The 25,796-nt window shown below is 43.8% G+C and overlaps 1 protein-coding gene across 3 annotated transcripts in view; it reads left to right on the forward strand.

Moving 5' to 3' along the window:
• The window catches only part of MAP6 (microtubule associated protein 6), a 201,387-nt gene extending 177,586 nt beyond the window's left edge, over positions 1-23,801 (forward strand). For 2 of the 3 annotated variants that reach the window (XM_069640060.1, XM_069640059.1), the window contains exons 3-4: positions 20,076-20,272; positions 22,174-23,801. In XM_069640060.1, coding sequence (XP_069496161.1) covers positions 20,076-20,272; positions 22,174-22,264 — 288 coding nt within the window. In that variant the 3' untranslated portion in view covers positions 22,265-23,801. Of the gene's footprint in view, positions 1-20,075; positions 20,463-22,173 lie in introns of all 3 variants that reach the window. The other variant, XR_011284140.1, reaches the window with a different exon arrangement.
• The last annotated feature ends 1,995 nt before the right edge of the window (positions 23,802-25,796 follow it).

Below are 25,796 nucleotides of genomic sequence, written 5' to 3' on the forward strand. Positions count from 1 at the left end.
AAGCTGCTGTTGCCAACTTGTGTGCTTTTCAATTTGTATGGGGCTGCAGAGAGTAAGAGCAGCATGGCTTGCTCTCACACCCTGGGAGGGCTGTGGGAGGGCGTATGCTTGGGCTGCCTCGTTTGGCAGAGGTGTGTGAAGCCACTGTTCAAAGCAGCTTCTAACGTTGTTGAGTCCCTCCACCTCACACTTGGATAAAGATCAGTCTGCTTTGCCCGAATCGTGCTCGGGCTGCTGCCACTGCTACATTATTAGTGCCCTACCTAGAACAACAAACAGAGCAAAGCTGGCGAACTGCTGGTGGAGGGGGCTCTGCCTGAATGCACGAGACACCAGTACAGGGAAGGCCCGCGCCAAACTGGACTTGTATGGCAAATCTACCAGCAAGGTATTTTGATTTTAACTCCTTCATTTGAAAGCATAAACACTTTCGTTTGTAATCTTCCAGACACTTATCTGATCGTCTATTCAGCCCGTTTTATAATGTGCATTTGTCAAGGCCTTGTCTGTCACGAGGAGGAGGAGAGGGGGTTAGGTGGATTGGAGCTCACACTTATTCATGGCAGGCCGTTGTAAAACATTTTATTTTTTTTCACCCTTTTGTTTGCATGAAGTGTAGAAAAGAGTTGCGAGAGACAGAGGTCTGGAGCCAGCCAGCCTGTTGCTAACAATCTCCAATTAGCAGGCGCCTAAATGTATTGATTTTGCCCGGGAACACTAGACATGCTAGTAGTACACAACATTAAAGGTCCTGCAGCACTGGGCACAGAGCGCACTTTACAAGAGCTCTCCTCGAGTGACACGTGCAGGGCTGAGGTGCTAGGAAAAGTGGCCAGTGGAGTCTCCCGAAGGGTTCTCTCCAAGGCATGCCTGTCGGTAGTAAGTAAATCGCCCCCTGCCATGCTCTGCGTGAGGATTTGCAGAGTGCAACTAGGGTCCTCTCCGTGGTAAACCGAAGAGGAGTTGTGCTTTCCATCCGCCCTTATCCTCACCTCAGCACACAGCACTTGACTCCTGTCAATTGGACAGGACAAAGGCTGGACTCACTAGGTATCCTGGATGGGGTGAGAGGGCTTTGCTCTGTGCTATTGTAATTTGTGTGGCACCTCCAAGTCCATTGGCACAAGCTCAAATCTCATAGTAGAAACACTTCCACTTTACTTTAGATTAAAGACAAAAAGTTATTTTGGCTTTTAATCTGTGTTTGGTAGACTGGAAATTCTTTTATTTCTTACTTGGCTCTAAATGCACATTGAATGTTCTTTTATTTTCACCTCTCACTCTCATACTCTCATTGGCTGCATTATGAGCAGCAATTCTCTATTCAACCACGGGGTTGACTTCCGTGTTCGTTTCCTTTGGGGTTTCCATTGAGGTGACTTTGCTATAGCTTATGCATTGGTAGAAATATTTCCTCTTGTTAATCGGTCGGGTTTGTGAAGAGTTGTAGTTTGTGTTAAAATTATCTTTTTTGATCAGCTCATGTAAGAATTCATCCGATATTACTGGGCTAAGGCTTGAACTCGTGTTGTCATTTCACATGGTGGGAAGTGCATATTTATGAAAGGAGCGTATGGTTCTAATTCAATAAAACTGCTTCACAATCACTGATAGAGCACCGCACAAAGTGACAACCCGTACAAGGTCATTAACACAGAATGGATGATGCGAGAATTCATGCAACTTGTGAGTGTTCCTTTCATAAGGGTATCTAGTGCGTTCACCAGCCTTGGTAGTGTTAGGGCGGTGCTGTGGGTCAATCAGTGTGAGGCCATCACATCCAGGCTGCTAGATGGGTTGCCAGCCCAAGAAACCACCTCACAAAAGTGCCAAGTCTGAGGGGCGTGTATATTTATTGGCAAATTATAGATGCTTCTTGGCATGAAGGGCAACTGTTGGATGTTCGAATATGTTTAGGTAAAGTGCTTAAAATAAATAGTATACATTTGCTTAATGGGTTTTATTTGGTGTAATGCAAACGTGCGTTTCACACGTCGATTATTTACTTATGTATTTCCAGGCACATTTGAATCTGTTTTTGCTCGGGTCGCTGCACCCATACCAAACTGGCAGTCACTGCTAAATCTTTGATGCCAATTACCTACCTTTTAATTCAACAATAGATTCTGTATACAGCATTGAATACGTGCTTATTGCCTGCATGCTGAGTGTCTCGTTTGTCAAGTGATCTTATCAAAAATGCTTAGCATGTATTTAAGGTTTTACGTCATTGAACTTCTATATTGCTTGCTGATTTCTATTTTAAACCATCATATTTTTACATTTAATGTTACCCTCGACCTTAGAATTTCAGTTTTTAGTTTAAAAAAACACAAGCATATTTCTGCTAAGGATTTCTCTAAAGAGCTTGCTTCTGCAGACAGTTCCAGACATTAAGGCACGTGACACGCTGTTAGTGACATACATCTGATGAGAGGCAGCAATACTTAAACGAAAGCCTTTCTGAATCGTACAAGTGGGGGTATAGGGCAAGCAGCTTCTGTTCTGGTGTCCCAAGACCCCATCCTTTTCAAAACCAGCCCAGGATGAAAATGATTGGGACTGAGCAGCAAGCACACAGCGCTGCTCCTGTTCACACTTATAAGCCCCTCTTCAACTCGAGATAAGGCAGTGTTAACCTGCAAAGATCAGTCCATTGTAAAAAGTGCCCTTGGTTACAGCTGCAAAACCTTACTCCATAAGCATATGCGAACAGCGAAAATGCACTGATGTGGTGGTGTAGTTTTAAGGTTTTCAAATGCAAAAGACCAGTGGAAAAATAGTATTTTATGTGGTACAAGTTGTTTCATTTAAAGTAGTTTTGTATCCCGGTTCTCCGAGCCATACATGTGATCACGCAATCCATTGTAAGGAATAAGACACATGAGTTCAGTGCAACATAGGAAAAGCCTCCTGTTAGGGAAGGTTGCTGTGTAGTAGATAACGGAACATGTTTCCTAATGCATACGGTAATGGGATATTTCCCTGGATGAGCATTATATGTGCTTAATATGAGCCACATTGTGTATGAATGCCACTAATCTCTGTGTGTTGTTCACTGTCCCCACCACACCAAATGGTAGAATATGTGCATATTTATTCACCATCAACCTCCTTCAATCTGTAGCTTGCAGATCATCAAGGCAGGAACATGTTTTTGTACCACCACCGGGCCCCATACATGTGTCACAGTTTTTCAGTTTAAAGTGTTTTGAAATGCCCTGTGTGCTGGGGCAGCTTGAACACAGGGTCCTTGATACGGCAAATAAAACACATGCTTTTTGACCAAATCCACTATTACAGGGGCTAACTGAAGTCGGACTTCAACTTTCCTGCCCTTGTATAACTTTTCATAACTGTTAGGACAAACTTTGTATTTTGTATGACAAAGTCAAAAGGGACCAACCAGATTCCGTCCAAATTTGGCTTAGCAGAGTTAAATTAGATGGAATTGATATAAAAATATAACCTGACGGTGCTGTATTGTTATTGTTGTGAGTCTTTCAGATAAGTAACCTTTTTTCCAAGATAATATTCATAAGTGCAGTTAAATACATGTTTAATACCGTGATAACCACGGTATACCGTTATTTGGCAAAAAGGTGATCATATCGTCAAAAAAGCCATACAGTGACACCCCTACTGCCCGTACAACATGTTGTCTCAGGACAGGGGGGAGACCCTACGTCCATGCCCACAAACTCTGAACTTAGCAGTGTGGCTCCTGAGGTCATAGAATTTGGACACCACTACTCCCTCAGAGGTGCATGGACATACTCAGGTAAGCTAGAAAACCTAACACACGTTATTGCTATGCCAGTAAATGGAAACGTTTTGTCATCTGGTGTAATACCAAGGGCGTCAATCCCATCGATTGCTCACCCACACACATTGTGCTGTACCTAACCCATCTGTTAGACACGGGGTTGGTCTTCAACTCCCGACAGGTTCATCTGGCTGCTCTTTCAGCCTACACTACATCACATCAAAAGGTGGTGTGGTGGAAGACACTGGTCATTAAGGCCTTTATGGAAGGGGTTAAGAGGATTTATCCTCCCATTTTTCACCCAGCTCCTGGATGGGGCCTGAATGTGGTTTTGACCAGGCTCATGGGATCTCCCTTTGAGCCAATGCATAAAGCAAGTCTAAAAAACCTGACTTACAAGACGGACTTCCTTGTAACTATAACTTCTATTAGAAGGGTTAGCGAACTACAGGCTATTTCTCTTCTTTCTGTTCTAGACCCCTTTGTTACAGTCCACAAGGATAAGGTAGATCTGCGCACTCACCCCTGCAGCTTTTGTCCTTCACTCTTCACCAAAACACACTGCAAACACTGGGCGCTACGCATGTGTTGCAGTATTTGAGCACCACCTACAGGCAATGAGTAGAATAGAAATGGTTAACTGACTCCAAAGGTCCACCCACAGAGGAGCCTGTAGCCTTTGTCCTTCACTCTTCACCAAAACACACTGCGCACACTGCACGCTCCGCGTGTGTTGAAGTATTTGAGCACCACCCCCAGGCAGTGAGTAGAATAGAAATGGTTAACAGACTCCAAAAGTCCATGCACTGAGGAGCCTGCAGCGTTTGTCCTTCACTCTTCACTTTTCACCAAAACACACTGCGCACTGCTAGTTAGAGCTTTGTGCTCTCCCCCCTGGGTAGGGGAGAACTCCTGAGTACCTTGCAGGTTATTCCCAGGGAACCTCTTAATGTTGGTCTGCCCAGATTGTCTAGTAGACTAGGGGTGACTGAAACCCTGTACGGGCCTCTGAAGGAGCTGTTACTTTCCTGTGCCAGGTGCTGTGAAGGTAAGGTGACCAGGGGACGGCCATACTGCCATCCCGCCCACCATCTACTGGCTTGGGGGTGGTACCAGACCCTCTGAGTCACTCGTCCCCAGACCTTGTCACAGTTCTTATCTACTTACCTCAACTACCTGCTGTAACATCTGACTGTAATTAAGCACCTGCAACAGCTTCCTCTGAATCGTTCCTATTCTCCAGTCCACAATTATAACACTGGCAACAAGCTGGTCAAACAAACCCATACATCAGCAAAGAAGTGGTGGCGGAAATTAAGGCCAGCTGTGTGAGGTTGTCCTGCAGATATTCAGCTCCCCTCCAACATTATCCCCACCCCTTTCAGCTTATGGGTAAACGAAGAGAAGGGTGCATCTCAAACACACACCACCCCACAATCAAGCAACCAGCAAGACCTTTCTGGTTCAGAAGCTTTTGCAAGAGAGAGGGGTCTTGCTCAAAGCCCTCCACTCCACTTGCACTGCACTGCTCACCTGAAGGTATCAAGCACATGCGGATACAGACAGTCATCCCATACATGGGGATACAGACAGTCATCCCCTAATTTAGCACCCTGGTCCTCTTGCTACAAGGCCATCGCCCACACTACAGTTGTTTGCAGCAACAAGTGCCTATCAGTATACATGCTCCTGTGGCAGTATCTACAGCACAGCCTTTTCCCAGGCACACAAACATGTAAGGTGCGTGCCTCAAAAAAGCTGGACGATGACCTTGGAAACACTTCCGGTTCCCTCACAATCATATAAGGCTCCTTCTAGCAAACAGCTGCATCCAAAGGGTGTTTTCAAGGGAAGCTACTAATAACTCATATGAGACCTCCATGCGTTTGGAATTGTGACCTCACTACTACTCGCCCTGGTTGGCTGTCTGGGACTCTCTCCGTTAAGATTGAGCCTGGGGTATCTCCAGAACTAGCAGGGCGTGTATAAATCATTCAAGTGCTTTGTCTGCTCTGACCCGCACCTTTACTGCTCCAAAAGATGTTCTTCCCTTCTGAAAGGGAAGAGGGGCTCTTCTCTACTGGCATCAGGCAAGCAAACGTCTCTCCAGGAAATGCCCTCACACTGCACTGTTCAAGTACCGAGGCTGCTCTGCGGCCTTTATTACTGTATCACTTCCAACGGGAAAAAAAGCCTACATTCATCATTCTGCAGCAGTTTCATCTTCGTGCTTGTCATCTTTCTAGTTTCCTTGGCAACCAGAGATTTAATATAATGCTAAACTGTACTGCATGGAGACCCAGTGAGGTTCACGTCAAAGACACACTGGCCTGTATCTTAATCTTTGTGTACATGTAGCCGGATGCATAAGCATTTTTGTCACTTTCTTTACTGGTGTTAAGCTGTTTGTGTTACATGCTTGTGCTGCATTTTTACGTATTTGAGGCCAGTTATTGCAATTTGTTTTGCATGAATATTTCTGACTTCCACACCTGGTACTCCTATTATATGTTTGCTGCCATGTAACCAAAGTTGCTGATAGTGTTTCTCCTTCCAGGCCTGTAGCTCCACACCAGATTGCATTTATTCTCTTCACAAAGGCCTCAAGCACGTACATTTATTATAGCTATCACCCCGGCATTCGGGGGCATACAGGGCCGGTAATGGCCTGCTGGTCTCCCAGGCCTCTCCGAAGGCTCAGGGCCATCCCCATCCCTGCAGAAGGGGGTGATGGCCATTCACACCCTGCAGCTCCTGTGGTGTTAATAGTAGACAAATCGTCGTTTGGATGTGAGCTGGGCCCTCATGTTTTCTGCTTGCTCAATCTCCCTTTCCTAAATGAACAAATATGGCCACCGGCACAGAAAAAATGAAGAGCGTCCTCAGTGAAAAACGTAGGTGTTCCACTTTGTCTCACTTTTTATGAGTGTTGTTGTTGCCATACTGTTTTAGGAGATACTTTTGCAGTGAGTAATTGCAGTGACTTACAGTTTGGTTAGTCCCAGCATTACTTTTGCATTTTTGAGAATAGTGGGTAGTTTTACTGTGCATGGAGGATGGATATACTTCATTAGGATGTTCTATAGTATTTGTAGTGTGTTTATTTGTTTGCATTTCTGCCTGGTTTAGCTTTGTAGAACTATCTTTACATGTTTTATTGCTGGTTAGGATGAATGAGAGGGTTTCCGATCATGAATGAATGTGTGTTGGTGTGCATGTTATCAACAAACTGTTGGGATATACGTTATGAGGTACACAGTTGTTGCATGAATGTTGTGGGTGCCATTGTAGCATTGTGTGTTGGTTACATGCTTGTGTGGCAGGTGAGTGCATTGTACATTGTGAGAAACTAAAATGTGTCTCACTTGCTAGTCCCCAGGGATCTATCTCTCAGGTGTCCAGGGCACGGCCATCACCTTTGGATCCAGACCCTGGCGGTGGACCAATGCGGGAGGATCACCTGGGTGAGGGATCTTTGGAGAGTGGGGGTGAGGCAACTAATGGTGGGGCGTGGTATTTCTCCCTTTTCCCAAACCCATACCCATCCTATTTTATTGGATTCTCCAACGTTCCGACTCCCCACCCCTTTCTACACAAACACTGGGCAGAGGAAGAGGACGACTGAGAGTAAAGAGGCTAACACATATCTCATTGGACATGTCCTGTTAATCAGGGCAGGTAAAGTCAGGCACTTGACCTTAATCACATATATCTGATACCCATTAGATCCCCCCACATGAATAAAAGGTGGAACATAGAGACACACTCTGAGCAAGGTGAGACATGAGAAGGAGCAGATTTTCCGGTGCAAAGGTGAACCCGCTTGAGCGGGACAACTGATTGAGGCACCAGAGTGAAGCGTAGGGAAACCCAAGATCCCTGCAGGAGGTTGTTGCCTCCTGGAAACCGTGAAGGATACACAGAGAAAGCCAAATCCCAGACAAAAGAAGCCTGCATTGTATGTCAAGGATGCCAGTGACTCTTCTGGGTGAACGACAGAGTTGGGTAGGCGTGGCCAAGTCTGTGGTATCAATCTTGACTCATGAATCAAAGCCACAGAGACAAGAAAGGAATGCACACACCCAGTGAGTTAGCGAAAGACAAGAAAGGGCAGTTTGTTTAAAGGAGAGATTGAAGCAAACCAGTAGTAAACTTTAAAGTTACAGATAACTGTGAAGCCAGTGATACAGAGTAGCAGAGTGGTCCAATAAAAGGAATTAGCCCACTCGAAAGTCTCTGTGAAATGTTTGATGTCTTGTTATAAAGCAGCAAGTAAAATAACTCTGAAATGCGCAATGGGTAAGATTAATACCATCAAAAGGGGAAGTTAAAGATGTGCTTTAGGAGAAAGATCTCTTAACTTTGCTGCTTGTGTTATAGAACTACCAAGACCAAAAGACACTGGGGAAAATACCATAGGGGAGAGATAAAGTGAAATTCGAAGTGGTCCTGCGGAGGTCTATGGAAAAAGCCTTGCACACTTGAAAGTCTTCGACATCAATGAAAGGTCCCAGCCCGAGTGAGGGAGTTCAGTAACATGAAATAAGTTAGGGGAAAGGAACCCCTAACGAATGAGAATTTGCTTTGGGAAGGGTACCCCTGCAAGTGCTGTGATTGCGAGGTCCGAGTCTGGCTGAGGGAGATCTACGTGGAATCAGGTACTTTATTTTTAGAGGTCCGAGCCCAACCGAGGGAGACCTATGTGAGCTGTTGATGCTTTGAGAGGTCAAGCCCGACAGAGGGAGACCTGTGTCAACCTTTGTTGAACTCTAAAAGAACGTTTGGGAAACTGTGATAAGTGCCTTTAACGTGGAAGGCCAAGCAGGCCTTGACCCACGTTTTGAACTGCCTTTTTTTGATAACCTGAGCCAGAGTGTGTAATCCTGTTTACATGGGCCGCCTTTCTCTGTGCTGTCCAATGTGGGGAGGAGAGCTGACTCAGCCACCTTGATTGTTTATGTTATAACACAGACTTTCCTTTGCATACACATTCCCCTCTGCACACTTTTTGTATAAGAGATAGGGCAGGCTTTAGGTTTTGTTAGTTTAGGCCATTTTGATTTGACATAGACTGACTAGGACTGTGTTTTCTTTATTATTTGATGATAAAGACTACTCCCATCATAGCGATAGGGCAAAGTAGGAGTGTTTCCAAACCCTAAGAATTGAATAATGGTTTTGAAACCATAGCTCTTGTGTCAGTGTCATACTTGTGATACCATGCCTCCCTTACAAAATGCTGATGTGGTTGCCGTATGCATTGAACTTGTGCACTTGCGGTTGAGGCACGCGTTTGTGTTTTTGCATGCTTGCGGGTCATAAGGGTTTGTCAGTTAATGGTATTCATGGGAAATTGCTTCTGTTCTGCTCATGATGGAGATATAGCTAACTCCCACTGATGCTTTTTAGCAAGTCTCAACCATGGTTTGTTGGATGTAAGAAATGTTAGTGGTTACTGTGTGGTATGTTGCCAATGCGGGTGTGTCTCTGCTGTTGTCGTTATAAATATATTATTTTCGTTTTTCTATTTTTTTTATTCACATCCCAGTGCTGGTCTGTTCCTCAAAACAGAAGGGGGCTTCCTGCCTGCCTGAGTTTTCCGCGTTGGCCTTGGGTCAGTGCGGTCATTGCCTTATTATGCAAAAAGCTGCACAGTGGCTCCTTTGCCGCCTTAGACCACATTGTGCTAAATTTCAGTTATGACAGTTTTGTTATAAATCCTGTTGTGTCTAGATTTGCTTTGAACTCCATTATTCACAGATCTGCAGCTTCAAACTTATCTTTAAGGACAGTTAAACTTGCCATATCATTTTTAACACATGTGCATACATTTCCCTGAACAATATGAACACTGGTGAAAATTAACTTATTCAACAAATTCTCATTTGGCAATCATCCACATTGGGTGCCCTAAATTGGGCAGAGCAATACAAACGGAGCTGTGTCAGATTATGATGACACAAAACAAAACCTTGAACTGGACACCTCTGTATGGCTGTAGCTTAATACTTGAATCCTACATCGACTGTCTCAGAAAATGTATACAATTAGAAACATCTGGCTAGGAAGAACCTCACCCCCCAAACCCATACCCCAATAGAAAAGGACAATGAGAACACTCCAAACAAACGGGGAAATCACAAAACTACCTGAAAAAGGTGGCACTGTTGTGGTCATGGGTACACATAAATACAAAAGGAAAGCATACATAGATTTCCTTGATACAAAATATTACCAGAAACTTAGTGAAAACCACACCATGGAGTACAAAAAATGATTGGAACAAATAATCAAATCCATGCCAAGCAATATTGACAAACGCCTCCAACATCTGATACCAAAGAAACTCCTAGGATTTTGAATATGCTCTCAAAGATCCAGAATCTGGGAAATTAGGGCAGTCAGATCATCCCTGACATAAATACATGACCAGAAGCCACTTCTGGATATAATGAATCCATCCTAAAGCCTCTGGTGGTGGACACAGAAGCCTTTGTAAAGGATACAACACACTTCCTCAGAAAGGTTCAAGAGATAGACCATATACTACCACGTCCACTCTTGGCCACATTAGATGTGACGTCACTTTATTTCAACATTCCACATGAATATGGAACTTCTGCATGTCAGAGATTCCTACAAAAACTCAACGCCAAGACAGACACCCAAACAATGGCCATGCAGATGTCATACTCAAACACAGCAATGTTTGCTTCATTGTAAGACACTTTCTACAAAAGTCTTCAACAATCATAGACCTAAAATTGGCACCTCACTATATTAATCTCTTTGTGGCAGACTTCAAACAAGAGTTCTTATAGCAACAATCACTGAAACCACAAACATACCTTCAATAAATAAACAATACCATGTATATACATAGATGACATCTTCTTGATTTGGACAGAAGGCTAAGATTCCACGAATCAGTAAATGGCTTCTCGCAAGGAATCGCATGTGAAGGTATGCTGGAAAACCCCAGTACAAACTGAACAGATATGCCAGGAAATCCTGCCCCCAATAACAGAAATAGTCAAAGTAAATGGAAAGACCGCTTTATTGACATCCCACATAAAACAAGGACAGAATCCGTGGCATAGCCAGGTTTGCCTAACAATTGGGGCCGGAAGCTATCTGTAAATGCCCACTTAGCAAGGCTGAGTGGGCATTTACAGATTTTGGGTGAGCCTTGCCCACTCAGACCCTACCCTGTCTATGCCTCTGGACAGAATGTAAGCACACAAGTCTCATGAGCTCTCAAAGGTTTAAATACAGAACAAAACATTATTAATGAAAAACACTTCATAGCTAATGTTATAACAATCTTCGTTGCAAAACCTACAGGGACGGGGGATTGGTTAGGGGAATTGTATACATATATAAAATATAAGGGATAGCCTTTCCATTGGGTATATATATCTGATGGCCCCACCTTAGACCATCCCTAAATTGATAAAGGTAAAAAAGACATCTCAACAATAGGTAATGGCTAATGCAACATGTACTGGGCTGCATCACATTGAGAGTTTTGATTGGTTAGGATCTGACTAACCAATCTTGAGCACTTGGCAGGTCATCGGCACATGAGCAGAAATGGCTGTAGGGGGAGAAAAATACAGGAACTGCTTCTTCTAATTAAATAAGACAGCATCCATTGTTTCTAGGCCACTAGCCAAGGCATCTAGCTTTGTACATGGCCTTGTTGGGCGCCTCTGTTGTGGGAATTTGTGGTGAGTCGGTGCAGGTGCCTATCAATGTATGGAGCTAATGAATAGACAATGGGCCTCATTACAAGTACTCCGGTCCGGATTTAACGCCGTATAACCATACCGGCACCGTTTCCGCGACCGCCCAATTATGACCCACGGACCAGGAAATAGCACCACCACAAACCGCCACCGTGGAGTGAAAGCGCCCGTAAACTTCACCTGCATGGAAAACCCCCCGTTACCAGCAACACGAAACACAGCGCGCATCACAAGTAGCGGGGACATGGAAACACTGCCACAAAAATGGCGCTAAAACCGTGACCACGGTGGCGGTATCGCCGCCACCGCCAACATGACGTTAAACAGTGCCTGGTACAATCACCGCCATGATAGCGGACGACATCAGCAGCCACATTGACATCACCACCGCCACCCCCCCCCCTCCTAAAGGTGGTGTCAGTACTGCATTTTCTTGGCACCGGAACCTATCAGCACACAGTTGGTGAGCTGCACAGGCTATCACAACCCTGTTTCTCTAAAATCTTGGTTCAGGTACTGGATGCCCGGTTGCGCCATGTGTCCGGACACATTGCCCTACCCCGTACCCTTCCTGAGGTCATTGCCACCAAGTTGGCCTTCCATGCCATTGCAGGCATGTCAAATTGCATTGGTGCAGTCGACTGCACCCACATCGAGCTCATAGTACCACGTGCCATCGAGATGGTGTTCCGCAATAGGAAACAGTACCACTCACTGAATGTACAGATGGTATGTGACGCCGCACAAGTGATAACACATTGTTGCGCACGTTTCCCGGGCTCAACACATGACTCGATGGTTCTGCGGAATTTGACACTGCGACGGTACATGGAACGCTATGCTGGACACAGCACATGGCTACTGGGTGAGTACAGCTGCCAATGGCCAGGCCATGTTGAAGGGGGTGTGTGTCCAGGGCAATGAACAATGTGAGTGGGCTGCTGCGACTGCACATGCATTACCCCCCGCCCATCCACTGATTACACAGCACAACCCAAACATCTCCAAACCTACACATGACAGGTTACCAGTGTGCCCGTACACACCCTGCCACATGACACACAAAGCCGATAGTATCATTAGCCCATTCACCTGGAGCCACTGCATACATCCATCCACAATATGCACCACTGCCCCCCCAATGCACATGATGCCTGCACATGAGACTCCCTGCATTGACAACATCATCACAGTGAACTGATTGACTCTGCCATGTGTGTACATCACTGCACAATTCCATACTTACCAACCAATGTCACCCGCAGGGAAAAGTAAACATGCACACCAATGCGTTGGCCAATGTCCAGATGCCAACGTCCACTACTATGACCCAGGAATGGTAATCAACCACCAGTCCAACCACTGCATGTCACATATGCATGAATGAACAATGACACAACATTGCAATGCATCTGATGAAGCCATGATACGACAAACACTGACATGACCCCCACATCTACATCCCATGTAGGTGATGGTGGATATGCACTCACGCCATGGCTGATGACGCCTGTACGGAGGCCAAGGAACAGACATGAGGAGGCATACAACAGGGCACACGTCCGCACACGATTGAGAGGACATTTGGACTACTGAAGGCCCGGTTCTGCTGTTTGAGCAGATCTGGTGGATCACTGCTGTACAGCCCAGTGAAGACGGGTAAAATTACCCTTGTTTGTGCCATGCTGCCCAATGTGTGGCTGCGCAGGAACATTCCGATGCCCCCCAGACGCAGAGGATGGAGATGGGGATGGAGATGGAGATGGAGATGGAGATGGAGATGGAGATGGGATGGCTCCACCTCCTCCCGGGGGTGCACTAAATGGACAAAGAGCACGGGATGCACTGATTCGCATTTACTTTTGAGAGACTGCACATTAACAGCATTGCATGGATATGACGATGCCAGTAAATGAATTTATGTACTGCAAATGAAATGATGGATGTCCACTCATTTGATCAATGATATATTGATAACATTACAACAGGGAAGGAGGGGCAATGGGTAGGGAAGCTGTACACCCGTGAGCACCCACCACCCAAACGTACCCTCCCCCAACCAGGCCCCAATTCACTAACCCCCTAATGGACCTCCGCCACCACCCAAACGTACCCACCCCCAACCAGGCCCCAATTCACTAACCCCCTAATGGACCGTCCCACCACCCAAACGTACCCACCCCCAACCAGGCCCCAATTCACTAACCCCTAATGGAACTTCCCCACCACCCAAACATACCCTTACACCCTTATTGTCCCCATGTGTCCTGCAGTGCCAAACACACATGCCATCATTTGCGTGTGCACTTCGGCGCTTGTGCTTCCTTGCCCGAGGGCCCTGCTAGGCGACTTAAGCGCCTCTGTGGACTGGCAGAGGTTGAGCTGGAGGGAGTGGTGCTAGTGGATGGTACTGTTGCTGGCATTGGTGGCAAACCTCCAAGATATGCCTGGTGGGCTAGCAACATTGACTCTGCAATACTCGAAGTGTTGTTATTGCCCTCCCGCACATGGTGTGCCAGGGTCACTATTGTGTTGGCGAAGCGTCCAATTGACCTTGAGAGCCGACGCACAGATGTGCTGTAGCTCTCCCTCTGCAGCCAGGATTCCTCAAGCTGCCTTTCCACCAGCTGGGTGAGGGTAACCTGCTGCTCCTCCATCCGTTCATGCGGGCATTGAGCTCAGCCATTGAGGGGGTAGGCGATCTCATTGGACTGTGGAGTGATGTTGGACTGAACTCCAGGTTATGAAACAATGCCAAGTCATCCAAGTTGGGCACCTCCCCCTGTGGCCCTAAATCAGACTTCAGTGCTGGGCCACTGTTGTCGCTACCTGCTGCCTCCTCTGCAGTGCAGATACTATCTGTGGTCGGTTGTGTGGGCATGATGGCTACCCGTGGCACCTGTGTTGCAGCAGGTGGCGTGGGGATGGTGGTGCTGGTGGCCGGAACATGTGTACCAGATGCTACTGGGGGCAGGGTTGCAGAACTGCTAGCGGCATCCTCCTGGGCAGGGACGCTGGCTTGCACATGTGCAGGAGCCGATTGCCTGGGCTGTTGTGCAGTGTCACTGTCACTTGATATGGCTGTGGGGACACAGAGGGCATGCAATTAGTTGTGTGGTGGTGCCTGATGGGTGCATCACATACATCAGACAGGTTGATCGGTGAACAGTTGCATTCACACTCATATGCTTGTTAACGGTCACGTGTTGTAGTGATGTGGATCGTCATCTGGATCATGATTGTGTTCTTTGGGGCACTCATGCACGGGGTGGGAGTTGTTAATGGGTCCTTTGTGGGAAATCATGCACTGGCTTGGGGGGGTTGTTAATGGCTCCTTTGTGGGAAATCATGCACTGACTGGGGGGGGGGGGTTGTTAATGGGTCCTTTGTGGGAAATCATGCACTAGCTGGGGGGGTGGGGTTGTTAATGGGTCATTTGTGGGAAATCATGCACTGGCTGGGGGGGGGGGTTGTTAATGGGTCCTTTGTGGGAAATCATGCACTGGCTGGGGGGGGGTTGTTAATGGATCCTTTGGGGCACTCCTGGCCTACACATGTACTCATATTGCATTCATATTTGTGCACTTACCAGCATCTGCAGGTGGGCTTGCTCCTGCCTCAGCACCCCCAATCCCATGGATGGCCTCAAGGTGGAGGACACTGCTGAAGTGCTCCTCCCATGTCTGCAGCCTCAGTGGGGAAGGGGGGCCTCCACCAGTCCAACTGTTGCATTGCAGGTGTGTTGAGATCCGGTTCCGCACCCTCGGTCTGAGGTCGTCCCAGCTCTTACGGCAGTTCTTGACGCTCCTCGTAGTCACCCCCACAGCAGTGCACTTGCGTGCAGCTTCCGCCCACACTTCCTTCCTGCGCTGCTGTGTTGCACGCCGTTGGTCTGCACTAAACAGCATCTCAGCATGCTGCACTATATGGTCGACCAATACAGTGAGCTCTGCCTCACTAAAGCGCTGTTTGCGTTGCCTCTGGGCAGGGATCCTGGCAGACATGCTGGTGGTCCTTTTTGCCTTCTCACTGTGTTGATTTAGCTTGTGCTGACTGTGGATGGCAGTGGATTGTGAGTTATATGATGGCTGCCTCTCTGTTTCCGGTTTTCGCGGTCATGGTATTTCCGCTTCCGTGTCCGTGGCGATGGCGGCGGACACGGTTTTTACACTGCTTATGGGACCGCTATGTCCATTTCCATGGGTGTTTACGTGGCACCGGTGACACCGTTTCTGCGCCGTGTGGTGCGTATGACCGACAGCCTGTGATCAGCCGGTCTTTCCGCAACCTTGCGATGTGGAAACTTTGTTTCCGTCGCCACGGAATCACCGCATTCCGGACCGGGAAACTTGTAATGAGGCCCAGTGTTTTCCAATGATACGTCTCGTGTGAGAAGACCATGTTTTGAATTAGTTTACCCTGCTTTTACTGTGATTTTAGCTAATATTAATGCAATAGTTGTTACCCTCTCTGGCCACCGTAGACTTAGTTGATCCTTTCCTTATACAGTATTAAGCTTCTAATTAACCAGAACCTGGCATTCAAGAGCTATTTGTTCTTTACTTAATCTAAAAAAAATATGTCTTGCGCTTTGGGAATCACTCTCTTTGGAGCCATCCAAACCTCAGTAACCTTGGAAGGGGGGCGCGCAGCCACTGTCTGCCCTGCACGGGTCTGTATTTCAGTGAATTCAGAAAGTCGAATCTCCTTGCAGCCTCAAAGCTTCTCATTCACTCTCATGCGGCTTTGCCGTCCATTTTTTTACAAGATGGCCGCTCATTACTGTTACATTTCCACGGTTAGCAAGTTATATCGTTCCTGTTGCATTTCAGCATATACATTGGTTATGTTATATTCTTACTGTATATATGGTGCAAGCAACATTCTTCATGTCTAAAAGCACGTTTGACCAAGTGTTCGTCTTTCTTCATGGTGAATGCATATTTGCTTTGTGCCTATTGTACTTGCGTGTGTCAGTTAGCAGTGAGTTCACTCACTCTTGCCATCTGGTTAATTTTTTTTTGTATTCGTCTAGGATAAGGCTGGTATGGTTGCCTTTGTGCATAGCATTTCTCACCCTTACGGTATTGGGGTGGAGCAGTCACCATGAATGACATATTCATCTGTCTCTCGACAAGTTCACCTTGGAATATGGCAAGAAAAGTATACACTTCCTGGATAGAACTAACTCTGTTGGAAGGAATGGTCATCTAGAAACAGCTGTTCACAAGAATCCCAATGACAGGAACAAATATATGAATAGGGCAAGTTTTCATCCAAGCCACACAAAGCTGACCATTATCTATAGCCAGGCCATGCATCACCAGTGCATATGTTCCAACAGGAAGTCGAGGGACAATCAACTTGTACATCCTTTCTTTCAAAAGCGTCCCTTGGCCAGACAATCTGACAGAGAATTTGTGCATTGGGAGTACCCAAATACTACCTGCTACAATACATCGTGTCCTTTATGGATTTAGGTACTGAAAATAATTTACTGCAAAAAAATGGTGAAGTGAGGCAAAGAGTTTAAAACAGACCAGCAATGACCAAAGAAGGTTATAATCTTACCAAGGCTGTCTGTGAATTTAGGGTCATATATGGCAATACGGTAAGAGTCAGATAACCAAGTTATTTATGTTAGGGATGTATAAAGCATGAGCCCACCTGGAAAGCAGTGCAGCATTTTACAAAGGGAACATAACCAGGGGGTTACAAGTATCCTGCAGGGGTATCAGAGGAGTTTGTATAAGCAAAGGGATCAGGGGAGGTAGGGAGCGTATGCAAATGTGCTATACAATTTCTATTATCTACTGAAAATGGTGAATGCAATTGTGAATTGTGCTCTGCTGAGCGATTATGAGGTTTTTGTGTGTGTGTGTGTGTGTGTGTTTGTGTGTGTGTGTGTACACGTGTGTGTACACTGCGTGTACTGCTGCTAGTATTGTGACACCTTAATCTTCCACAAGCAGGCATCTGGGAATTACATGTTTGCAGTTGGAACACAGAAATGTAGATTCAAAGATGCGTAGGTCATTACCACTCATTTAAACAAATAATAAACACTTCTGATGTCTCTACTCTCATCTTTGTTAGAAAAGGTACAACTTTGGGCTTGCCTTTGCTGGGTTAATGTTCTCTGTTTGGAAGAGGCTATTCAATAGGACCATTCACTGTTTAATATGCAATTATTTTGGGTGAGACCTTTACATATAATCGAACACATTTACCCTGTTTAGGAAGCCCCCCTAATCCTGATTGGTGTTGGTGGGATTTGCCTATAAAGTGATCAAGTGAAACCTACATGCTCTGCCGCCATACCTCCTACCTTTCAAACAGTCCAGCTGAGGCCAATCCCAGGAGGGATGCCTTCCTCCCTTCTGACATATCATGTCCCAGTTCCACGCAAGGAAACATGACTGACTACAAAACCTTCTGGGAATATGCATGGCAGCCTCTTTCCCTTCTTGTCATGGAATAACAAGGACCTTTGACAACTGTGTGTGGAGGGATAGCCAGCTGGCACCAAGAATGACGTGTTCTGAGATGAGACTTTCTAGTAGAAAGATATGCATTCTCCCCTCTTCAGTGAGTGGTCCGTAAGAACAAAGCCTTGTTCTCTTTAAATAATGACCGTGTTTACTGGGCCTGCCCTGTGATGCCAGACGAACCAATTCACAAGACCACCATAACCTCATTTTAGAAAAAGTTACTAAAATGTTCCAGTGTGTCTAATGACTCATTGCAAGACACAACTGTACATATGCATACATATAATTCATATTAGCACCCTGATAGGGGATCCAGCCATCAGGTGGCTTGGAACGCAGTCTTGAACTGCCTGTGAAAGGCTGTGTTCCATCTCACCTGACGGCCGACTCCCCCGCTGCCATCTTCTCCCACGCTCTGTCCCCTTATTATTATAATTTTTTTAATTCCACCACCTCCACACTTACCTTATTTCGGCTGCGGTGGCCCTCGCCACCGCACCTTCTGCTCTTCTCCCGACGTCCATCATGGAAAGGGAAGAGGGACTCTTTACGGAGCCCCGCCTTCCCTTTCCATTGTGGCCATCTTTAGACAGTATTTTCAGTCACTGAACTGGACACGCGAGGTGTCCCGTTCAATGACTGAAAATACTTTTTTTTTTTTTGCACCCCGTGTTACCTCTTTGCCCAGAGTGCTAATGGCCTTAAACCCTGTTGCAAGTATTGGAATGGGGGTAATGACCCAGAGCCCTCGTAAATGACCCTCTCTTCGACTGCCCATTAAATTGGGCTGCCGGATTGTAATGCCACATAGTTGGCTACCATCATGCAATATTTGAAAAAAGCAAGCTGGTGGATGAACAGAGCATCCATTGAATACTTGTACTGCTTTACAGAGCAGTGAAAACCTTATGTACTTTGCTAAAGAGAATGTTAGAGTTTAGAGAATGTTACAGTTTATCCCGTATTATGTCATAACTGGCTTTCATGTGCTGCCAGGAGGGCGGACATGGCGTTTAACGGCCGCCAGCCAGAGCTAAGGCAGGCCCGAGTGAAGCGAGGCTGTGGACCGTTAAAGGCAATGTCCGCCTGACTGGCAGGGTATGAAAGCCATTCACACCCCGGGGTTCATCCGGGGTGCAAAGGGCTTTCAGAATTTTTCATCTGGAGATCCGCGCTGCTAGTGCAGCCGATCTCCTGATGAAAGATGGAAGAGAAAAAAAAAAGATGCCCGCCGCCACCTTGTCTCGATCTGGAATTAAATTAAGCATTGGTGCATATTCACTGCAAAGGTATTTCCTTGCCATTCATTTTCAACCTATTGGAGATCTTTTGCTTGCCACTTTAAATGTTTTTGTTTATACATATTATACATATACATTGTACATCAAATCAGTTTGACAAGTGTTCAGAAATCACAACATTTTGAAATTAATATATGATTGCATTTCTTGCTTTACTGAGAGAGGATATGATAATTACATATGTTGCTACTCTGCAGAGGGCATGCTGATGGAATTTTACTAGAAGCATGAGGCAAGAGAAAGATCTTGAAGGTAAGCTTGAGAAAGGTTCTGATGAAGGAAGGGGTACAAGATGGATATTTGGGCAGCTGGCTCTGGGGGCTAATCCCTCAAGCAGGCTAGTTGTTCACCTAGGCATCATGGGTATGGCTAGATGGACGGAGTGTTGGAAATGTGACATTGGATAGGTGGGGACAGAGAACTTTCTGGGAGAGGATATTTGCGGAGAACATCATATAAGAGAGAGACTAAATATTGACCATGTTTTCAAGAAGAAAACGAATTTAAGAGAATGAAAGGAGCTACTTCACGTGGTTGTGAAAGAGGATAAGCAGTTGTAAAGGAGAATGCTCAGAGATGAGGATATGACAGGCTTATTCACGTGTCAATGTTCTGATAACCCTTAAAAGCATATTATAAAAGGTTTTTTATATATTCTGTGTTAAGATTTGCTCACCTTGTAGTTCTCCACATGCTTCATTTCTAAACCTGTTTTCCAACCTTTCTTGTTTATTGTCTGTGTCTGTGGTCTGTGTGCGTATCTGTCTAGGTGGAGAAGCCTAGCGTTCAGACTTCCAAACCGAAAAAGACGACAACAAGCCATAAACCTCTGAAAAAGGCCAAAGAAAAGCTCATCGTATCTGGCCGGTCTACCAAGAAAAAGAGCACTGACAGTGCCACCGCAACAAAACCTGAGGACAAGGAGAAAAGCAAAGAGATAAACAATAAATTGGCAGAGGCTAAAGAGTAATTTCACTGCACTTTTTTTGGTTTGTTTGTTTTTTAAATTAAGGCCACGAAATCCATTAGAGGCTTCAAACCTGCCGCTGCTCTGATTGTATTGAGAGATTTATTTTTTCCAAAGGGGAATGGAGTTCCTCATTTTAGAGGACTACAGAATGATTTCACAACACCATGCTACACAGTAAATGCAGAGGTAAATGCCTTAGAGCATCAAAGGAGGGTATTTTAATGGTATATCCTTCAATTCCTTGTGAATTAAGAGCATGTGTACAGAAAGAAGAAATCTAAATCAGATCTAGAGATGACAGTAGAGCAAGTATCTCCTGTGGATGAAGTTCAATTTTCATACTGTACATTTTCTGCAAAATTGTTCTTCTCTGTAATTTCTTTTTAAATATGATACCATCGCTTATTCTTTAAATGTTCCTTTCTGTTGAGTTAGTTTCGAATTCTTGACACTGTGGGTATGAATCTTGTTCTGTTACTAAATTATTGTGTTAGAATAGAATGAACTGAGTTTATTAGAAAAAATATTCTTAAATCAAATTTTCCTTTTGTACATCAAAGTGGTAGTCAATGCTTTTTTGTTATTTTGTTTACAGTGTGTGTGTCTATCACTTCAGTTATTGGTCTGTGTTCAGCACTATCTATTTTTGCAACTTAAGCATTCAACCCCTAATTTGTGTTTCTCTTTTTGAGGTGAGATGAGGACCATCTTTCACGTAGTTTCTTAGAAAAAGGACATGCTCATAGTTTGTCTAATATCGTAGTCATTATCAAAATGCACTTGTATTTTGAAGAAGCTGGCACCGTACATAAGGGATTTTAGACCCAGCATACATATTGTAATTGTTTGAAGAAAAAGGCCACTGAAAACAACAATTATTTATTCAGTGCATTTTAAATGTAATAGAAGCACATCTAAACTGGACAAATGCAACAGCTCAATTTTCAACATTTTTAAAAAAAACAGAGTACTTGTTAATTATAGGACCAAAAATAAAATTACATTAAAATGTGTTACTGTTCTGAAAGAGTGATGCTACAGCAGACATTTTTGGTGGATATAGTGAAGAAAGGTGTGTCCTAAAGGTAGATGAGACAGTTGCAGAATTTAGGAACTGCATTTCTTGCAACAAGATATAAGCTGCATATCTGAGATCTACACAACCATTGAAATATCCGGATATACTGGCTTATAAATGCGTGACTTTTACAAAACCGTTTTGTTGAAGCTTTTTTCAGTTCAAAATTGAGAGAACAATGTATAATTATAATCCCTACATATTGATATGCAATCTTTGAAAATGTGCAAATGTTTTTGACCTGGGCAAAGAAAGCGTGCAAAGCATGGTTTGTTGTGTAATGTAGATTTGTGGTATTTGCTGGGAATTACAGTGGCTTTTGGAATGTAATTATTTGAATTCAGAGCTTTCCTCCTGAGAGCTGGTTGTGTCTGTGGTAGAGCCGTGTACAGTAGTATGGGGTAGTGGGAATACCTCTGTGATGATAAATTAAGTATTTGCCAGTTCGTTTTCTGTATGCCACAGCAAGGTAGCCAATACACAGGCTGATTTCTAGGGTCCTATATATTAAATCTACGAAAGCATGCTTTCCGGTCACACCCTCATTGATCAATTGACAGCAGTCATTCCAATTCAGCGCATGCCTGAATCCAGTACTGACATTTGATCTTACATGCTCTGCACTTGGGTATCAGTTCATTGCATGCTCCTATGTTTTAAACACCCTGCTTCCAGATGATTTGCTGAAGCCAATTGAATGCGGCAGGTGCCCCCTTTCTGCAATGAAGGAACACAGCATTGCATCCCGCATGAGGACATAAAGTTGCATTCGCCATATGTTGCCGGTAACAATATTCATTATATTCTGTTTTTTTCCAGAGTACACATGCCGCCTCGGAATCGGACAGATCTAGTATTGAATGAAATGGACTTAAATGCACCCCCTGATGCCACTGTCCTCCTACAATAAACAGTGCCCAGAGACTCGTGCATGATTTTACAAGCTGAAATCAACATTGATTTTTTTTTTATTTCACCAGCTTCCTGATTTTACATGTCAATGTAAAGATTTCCTTTAATAATAATTCATGTTCAGATGTTTCAGAAGTTCTTGATTCTGAAATATTTGTGTGTTTTTCCATCAATTTTCCAGAGTCTCTATAGATGGGCATTTAATCTGAAGCAGGGCTGTGACACCTAAGAAGGGGTTGTGGAATGCACACCAATGAAATACAATGTCCAAGGGATTTTTGAATAACCCAGGATGATTGATCCTCTGAACTATTTAACATCATCATATTTGTATTGCTTCTATCCGCCCGTCCCCCACATGGATATTTGTTACAAAAAACAATGATTCCACAAATAGATGAGAGAAAAATAAATACAAAAGGTGGTAATGTTCACGGGAATTCAGAATATTTTGTTTCTGTATAATGATGTACTTTAAAATTTGGATTTTACACTGGACCCCGCTATCACTTCCTTGATGTAACAATTTGGTAAAAAGAAAAACAATTCAATTAAATTGAAGTAAATATTGGGAAGTACTATTTCATTTTAAATAGTACTGGCTTTAGTCTACTGTTTGTTAGTGGCAGAGTTGATTTATTGTATTTGATGGCAACAATGGTATTGGCATTCAGATGTTTTGGAATTGATTAAATAATTATGTCATTTTTAGTTAGCCCTATCTTTAACATAAAACAGTCTATGTTATGTTTTGGATATGCACATGCACTCATGGCATTCCAATGAAGAATAAGTATTGTACATTCATTTATAAATACACATTAATCACATGGAAAAAAAGTGTAAATACTGAGCCATTTGTTCCAAAGTACACTCATGGGTAGGCAGTTATCCCAGAAGTTTACGTGTGCGAGTGTTTTTTGTTCACATTATTTATTTACCTAGGGAATTGCTATTAATGCCAATGTTCTGGATGTAGTCGTGCAACTATTTGTGTACCTTGCTTTTTTATTACACGGCACCTAGACCTTGTTACACGTAAAGAGCCTGTACTTAACAAATTCATTTACACACTGAATGAGGTGGAGCTAGTACCAATAATGAACACTTCATACCAAGTGTTACAGCTGCTACAGATTTTTTACATGCATTCTATTTATTGTATTTTTTATTTATTTAAATGATGCTGCACTTTTTATATTTAAAAAAGCTCTCATTTTTATCACATCCCTTTCTTTTTATACCGAATCCATATGGCCTTTAAATTGGAGCCCATCCGTGTTTTCCTCTCTGGTCCCTCGTGGTGGCAGATTATGAAGTACCTAATTGTTCTTTTGTGGCCTAGGTTTGGTGGCATATCACAGATTGTCTATGTAATGTGTTCGGCACACCACTAAATGGTGCTATTTCATTCTTGTACGTATGAGAATGGCAGACGATGTTAATGTATAACCAATTGATTGTGATGTGCTTGTGATATTTGCTTGCTGAAAATCCTTTCAGTTATAAATAAACGCTCAAGAAGAAAATCTGAATTTCAATCGTATTTTGTGGGTGGAAGAACTATGTAGATCTCTCTATCCTCTGGCAATTTTGATTTTGTCATGTTTGTCCTTTCTTTTCTGAGAACTGTAAAAGGGCAGCCTGACCTGTTCAAAAGGGTCTGAAATAACAAGCAATATTAATGTGTCTAAGCAACCAGGATGCAGCAGTAAATACAGAAATGATAAAACATTACAAAGGGCAGAAAGTCTTCTATACGGATTAGCATAAGATAAGCAGATCAGGATCCCTGTCCAGTTGTCAAAATCCTGTTATCATATCTTTTTCTTACTGGCTGCATACTTTTTAAATTTCTAATTAATATTAATTTTACAGTTGGACTTTGCAGTTAATGTGTTCTCTGGTGTAGCCACAGCATGCAGTGATCTAAAACACTATTGTATCTTGGGCCTAACACAGCATCATAGCCAACGTTTGGCAGACAATATAGATGATTTAATAAGAAAATACTGTAGTGGTTCACATACACTCACTGAGCAGTTAGACTATGCAATGATTACTCTTTTCTTTCCAGCTGTTTAGGTACTCTTCTATCGTCTGAGGTACCTGTGTGCATTAATTAATTGCTGAGTGTGATAGGCCTCCAGGTCAACATCTGTGTTTCAATAACTGCCCCACCTCACTTCCTGTTTATTCCCTTAGCTGTCGGGTAAGAGGGTGTTCTGTGTTTTCTCCTGAAGGTATGGACAACTTGTACTTGGCTGCAGCTGTATAACGTGTCGCTTGCAACACAGGTTGCATCAGATGTACTGTGTTGGATATGGGAGGGTGGCATGCTGGAGGGACATGTTGCAAGGGTTAGAGATGGATAGATGAGGGGAACCTATGAGATACAAGAAGACCTGTTTCACAGCTCAATAAATATCACAGTTCAGGTCTTTTCACTGTTTTCCCGAATCCATAACATTGATGGGGCAGAGTGGCACTTTTTCATTATCTTCTGTCTTTCTGAATTTTAGGTGGTTATTCTCAAATCTAATATTTTATGTAACAAATTGTTCCAGTGTTTTGTGACAATCCACAAATTCACTTTCTTTTACCTGCTGGAACATACCCTTTAAAAACACAAATCTTTTTTGTGTTTAAAGTTCTTGCAAAACCACCCATTTGCTTCCACATCATAATCCATTTAAATGGCATAGGTGTTATTTTGTAAATGATAACTATAACATCAAGCTGCCAGTCTTTATTCTAGACATGCTGCATAGAGATTTGTGCTAATGTTATTTTGTATATAACTATAACATCAAATAAAAAAACATACAAGCAAGGCTAGGAGAAAACACCCTTCTAAGCATCCTTCCTCATACAGAAGCTATTCAGTGGTTCAATTGGCTCCTGTGGAGCTAAAATAAGGGTAAGCATCTCCGACATACTCTGAAATACTCAGATGAACCCTTAAAACACAGACCACTCAGTAATATTTTAATTAATTTAAGGTTTCTGCCAATATTTCCGATGAGTAACCCGGGAACAGCAAGACAACATTTGCAAAAATGTTTATCATATGTTCCTGTGTGCCAAATGTACTGCCAGTGACCTTCCGATTTTCTTAGCAAATGTTTCTATAGTCTTGGGAAGCAATAGGGGTGTTCCATCTAAAGCAAATGCTGAGATCGTTTAGAGCCAGATTACTTTCATGAGAATGTTTTATTTTACAGCGCTGCCGGAGACACTAAAAAACGCAAGCTTGACCCTTCAAACTGGTAGAATCTGAAGGCATTATCAGTATGTATTATTCTTAAATTCATACCATGCACGCAGTCTACAACTAATTCTACAACAACCATCAGTTTCAATTCTTCAGTTTGGTGCTTCCCAGCCAGCAGAAAAGAGTGATAATGTAGAGCAATGAAAAACACGCTTATAGGGCAGAAGTAAAAACATGCAGTGAATATATTTATTTCTCTTTTCTTCTTTCCCTTAATGTGTATCAGTTCATGATGGTTTACAACTCGGCTGGGCGT

Source organism: Ambystoma mexicanum, chromosome 7q (assembly GCF_040938575.1).
Source record: "Ambystoma mexicanum isolate Mex_15411 chromosome 7q, UKY_AmexF1_1, whole genome shotgun sequence".
NCBI lineage: Eukaryota > Metazoa > Chordata > Amphibia > Caudata > Ambystomatidae > Ambystoma > Ambystoma mexicanum.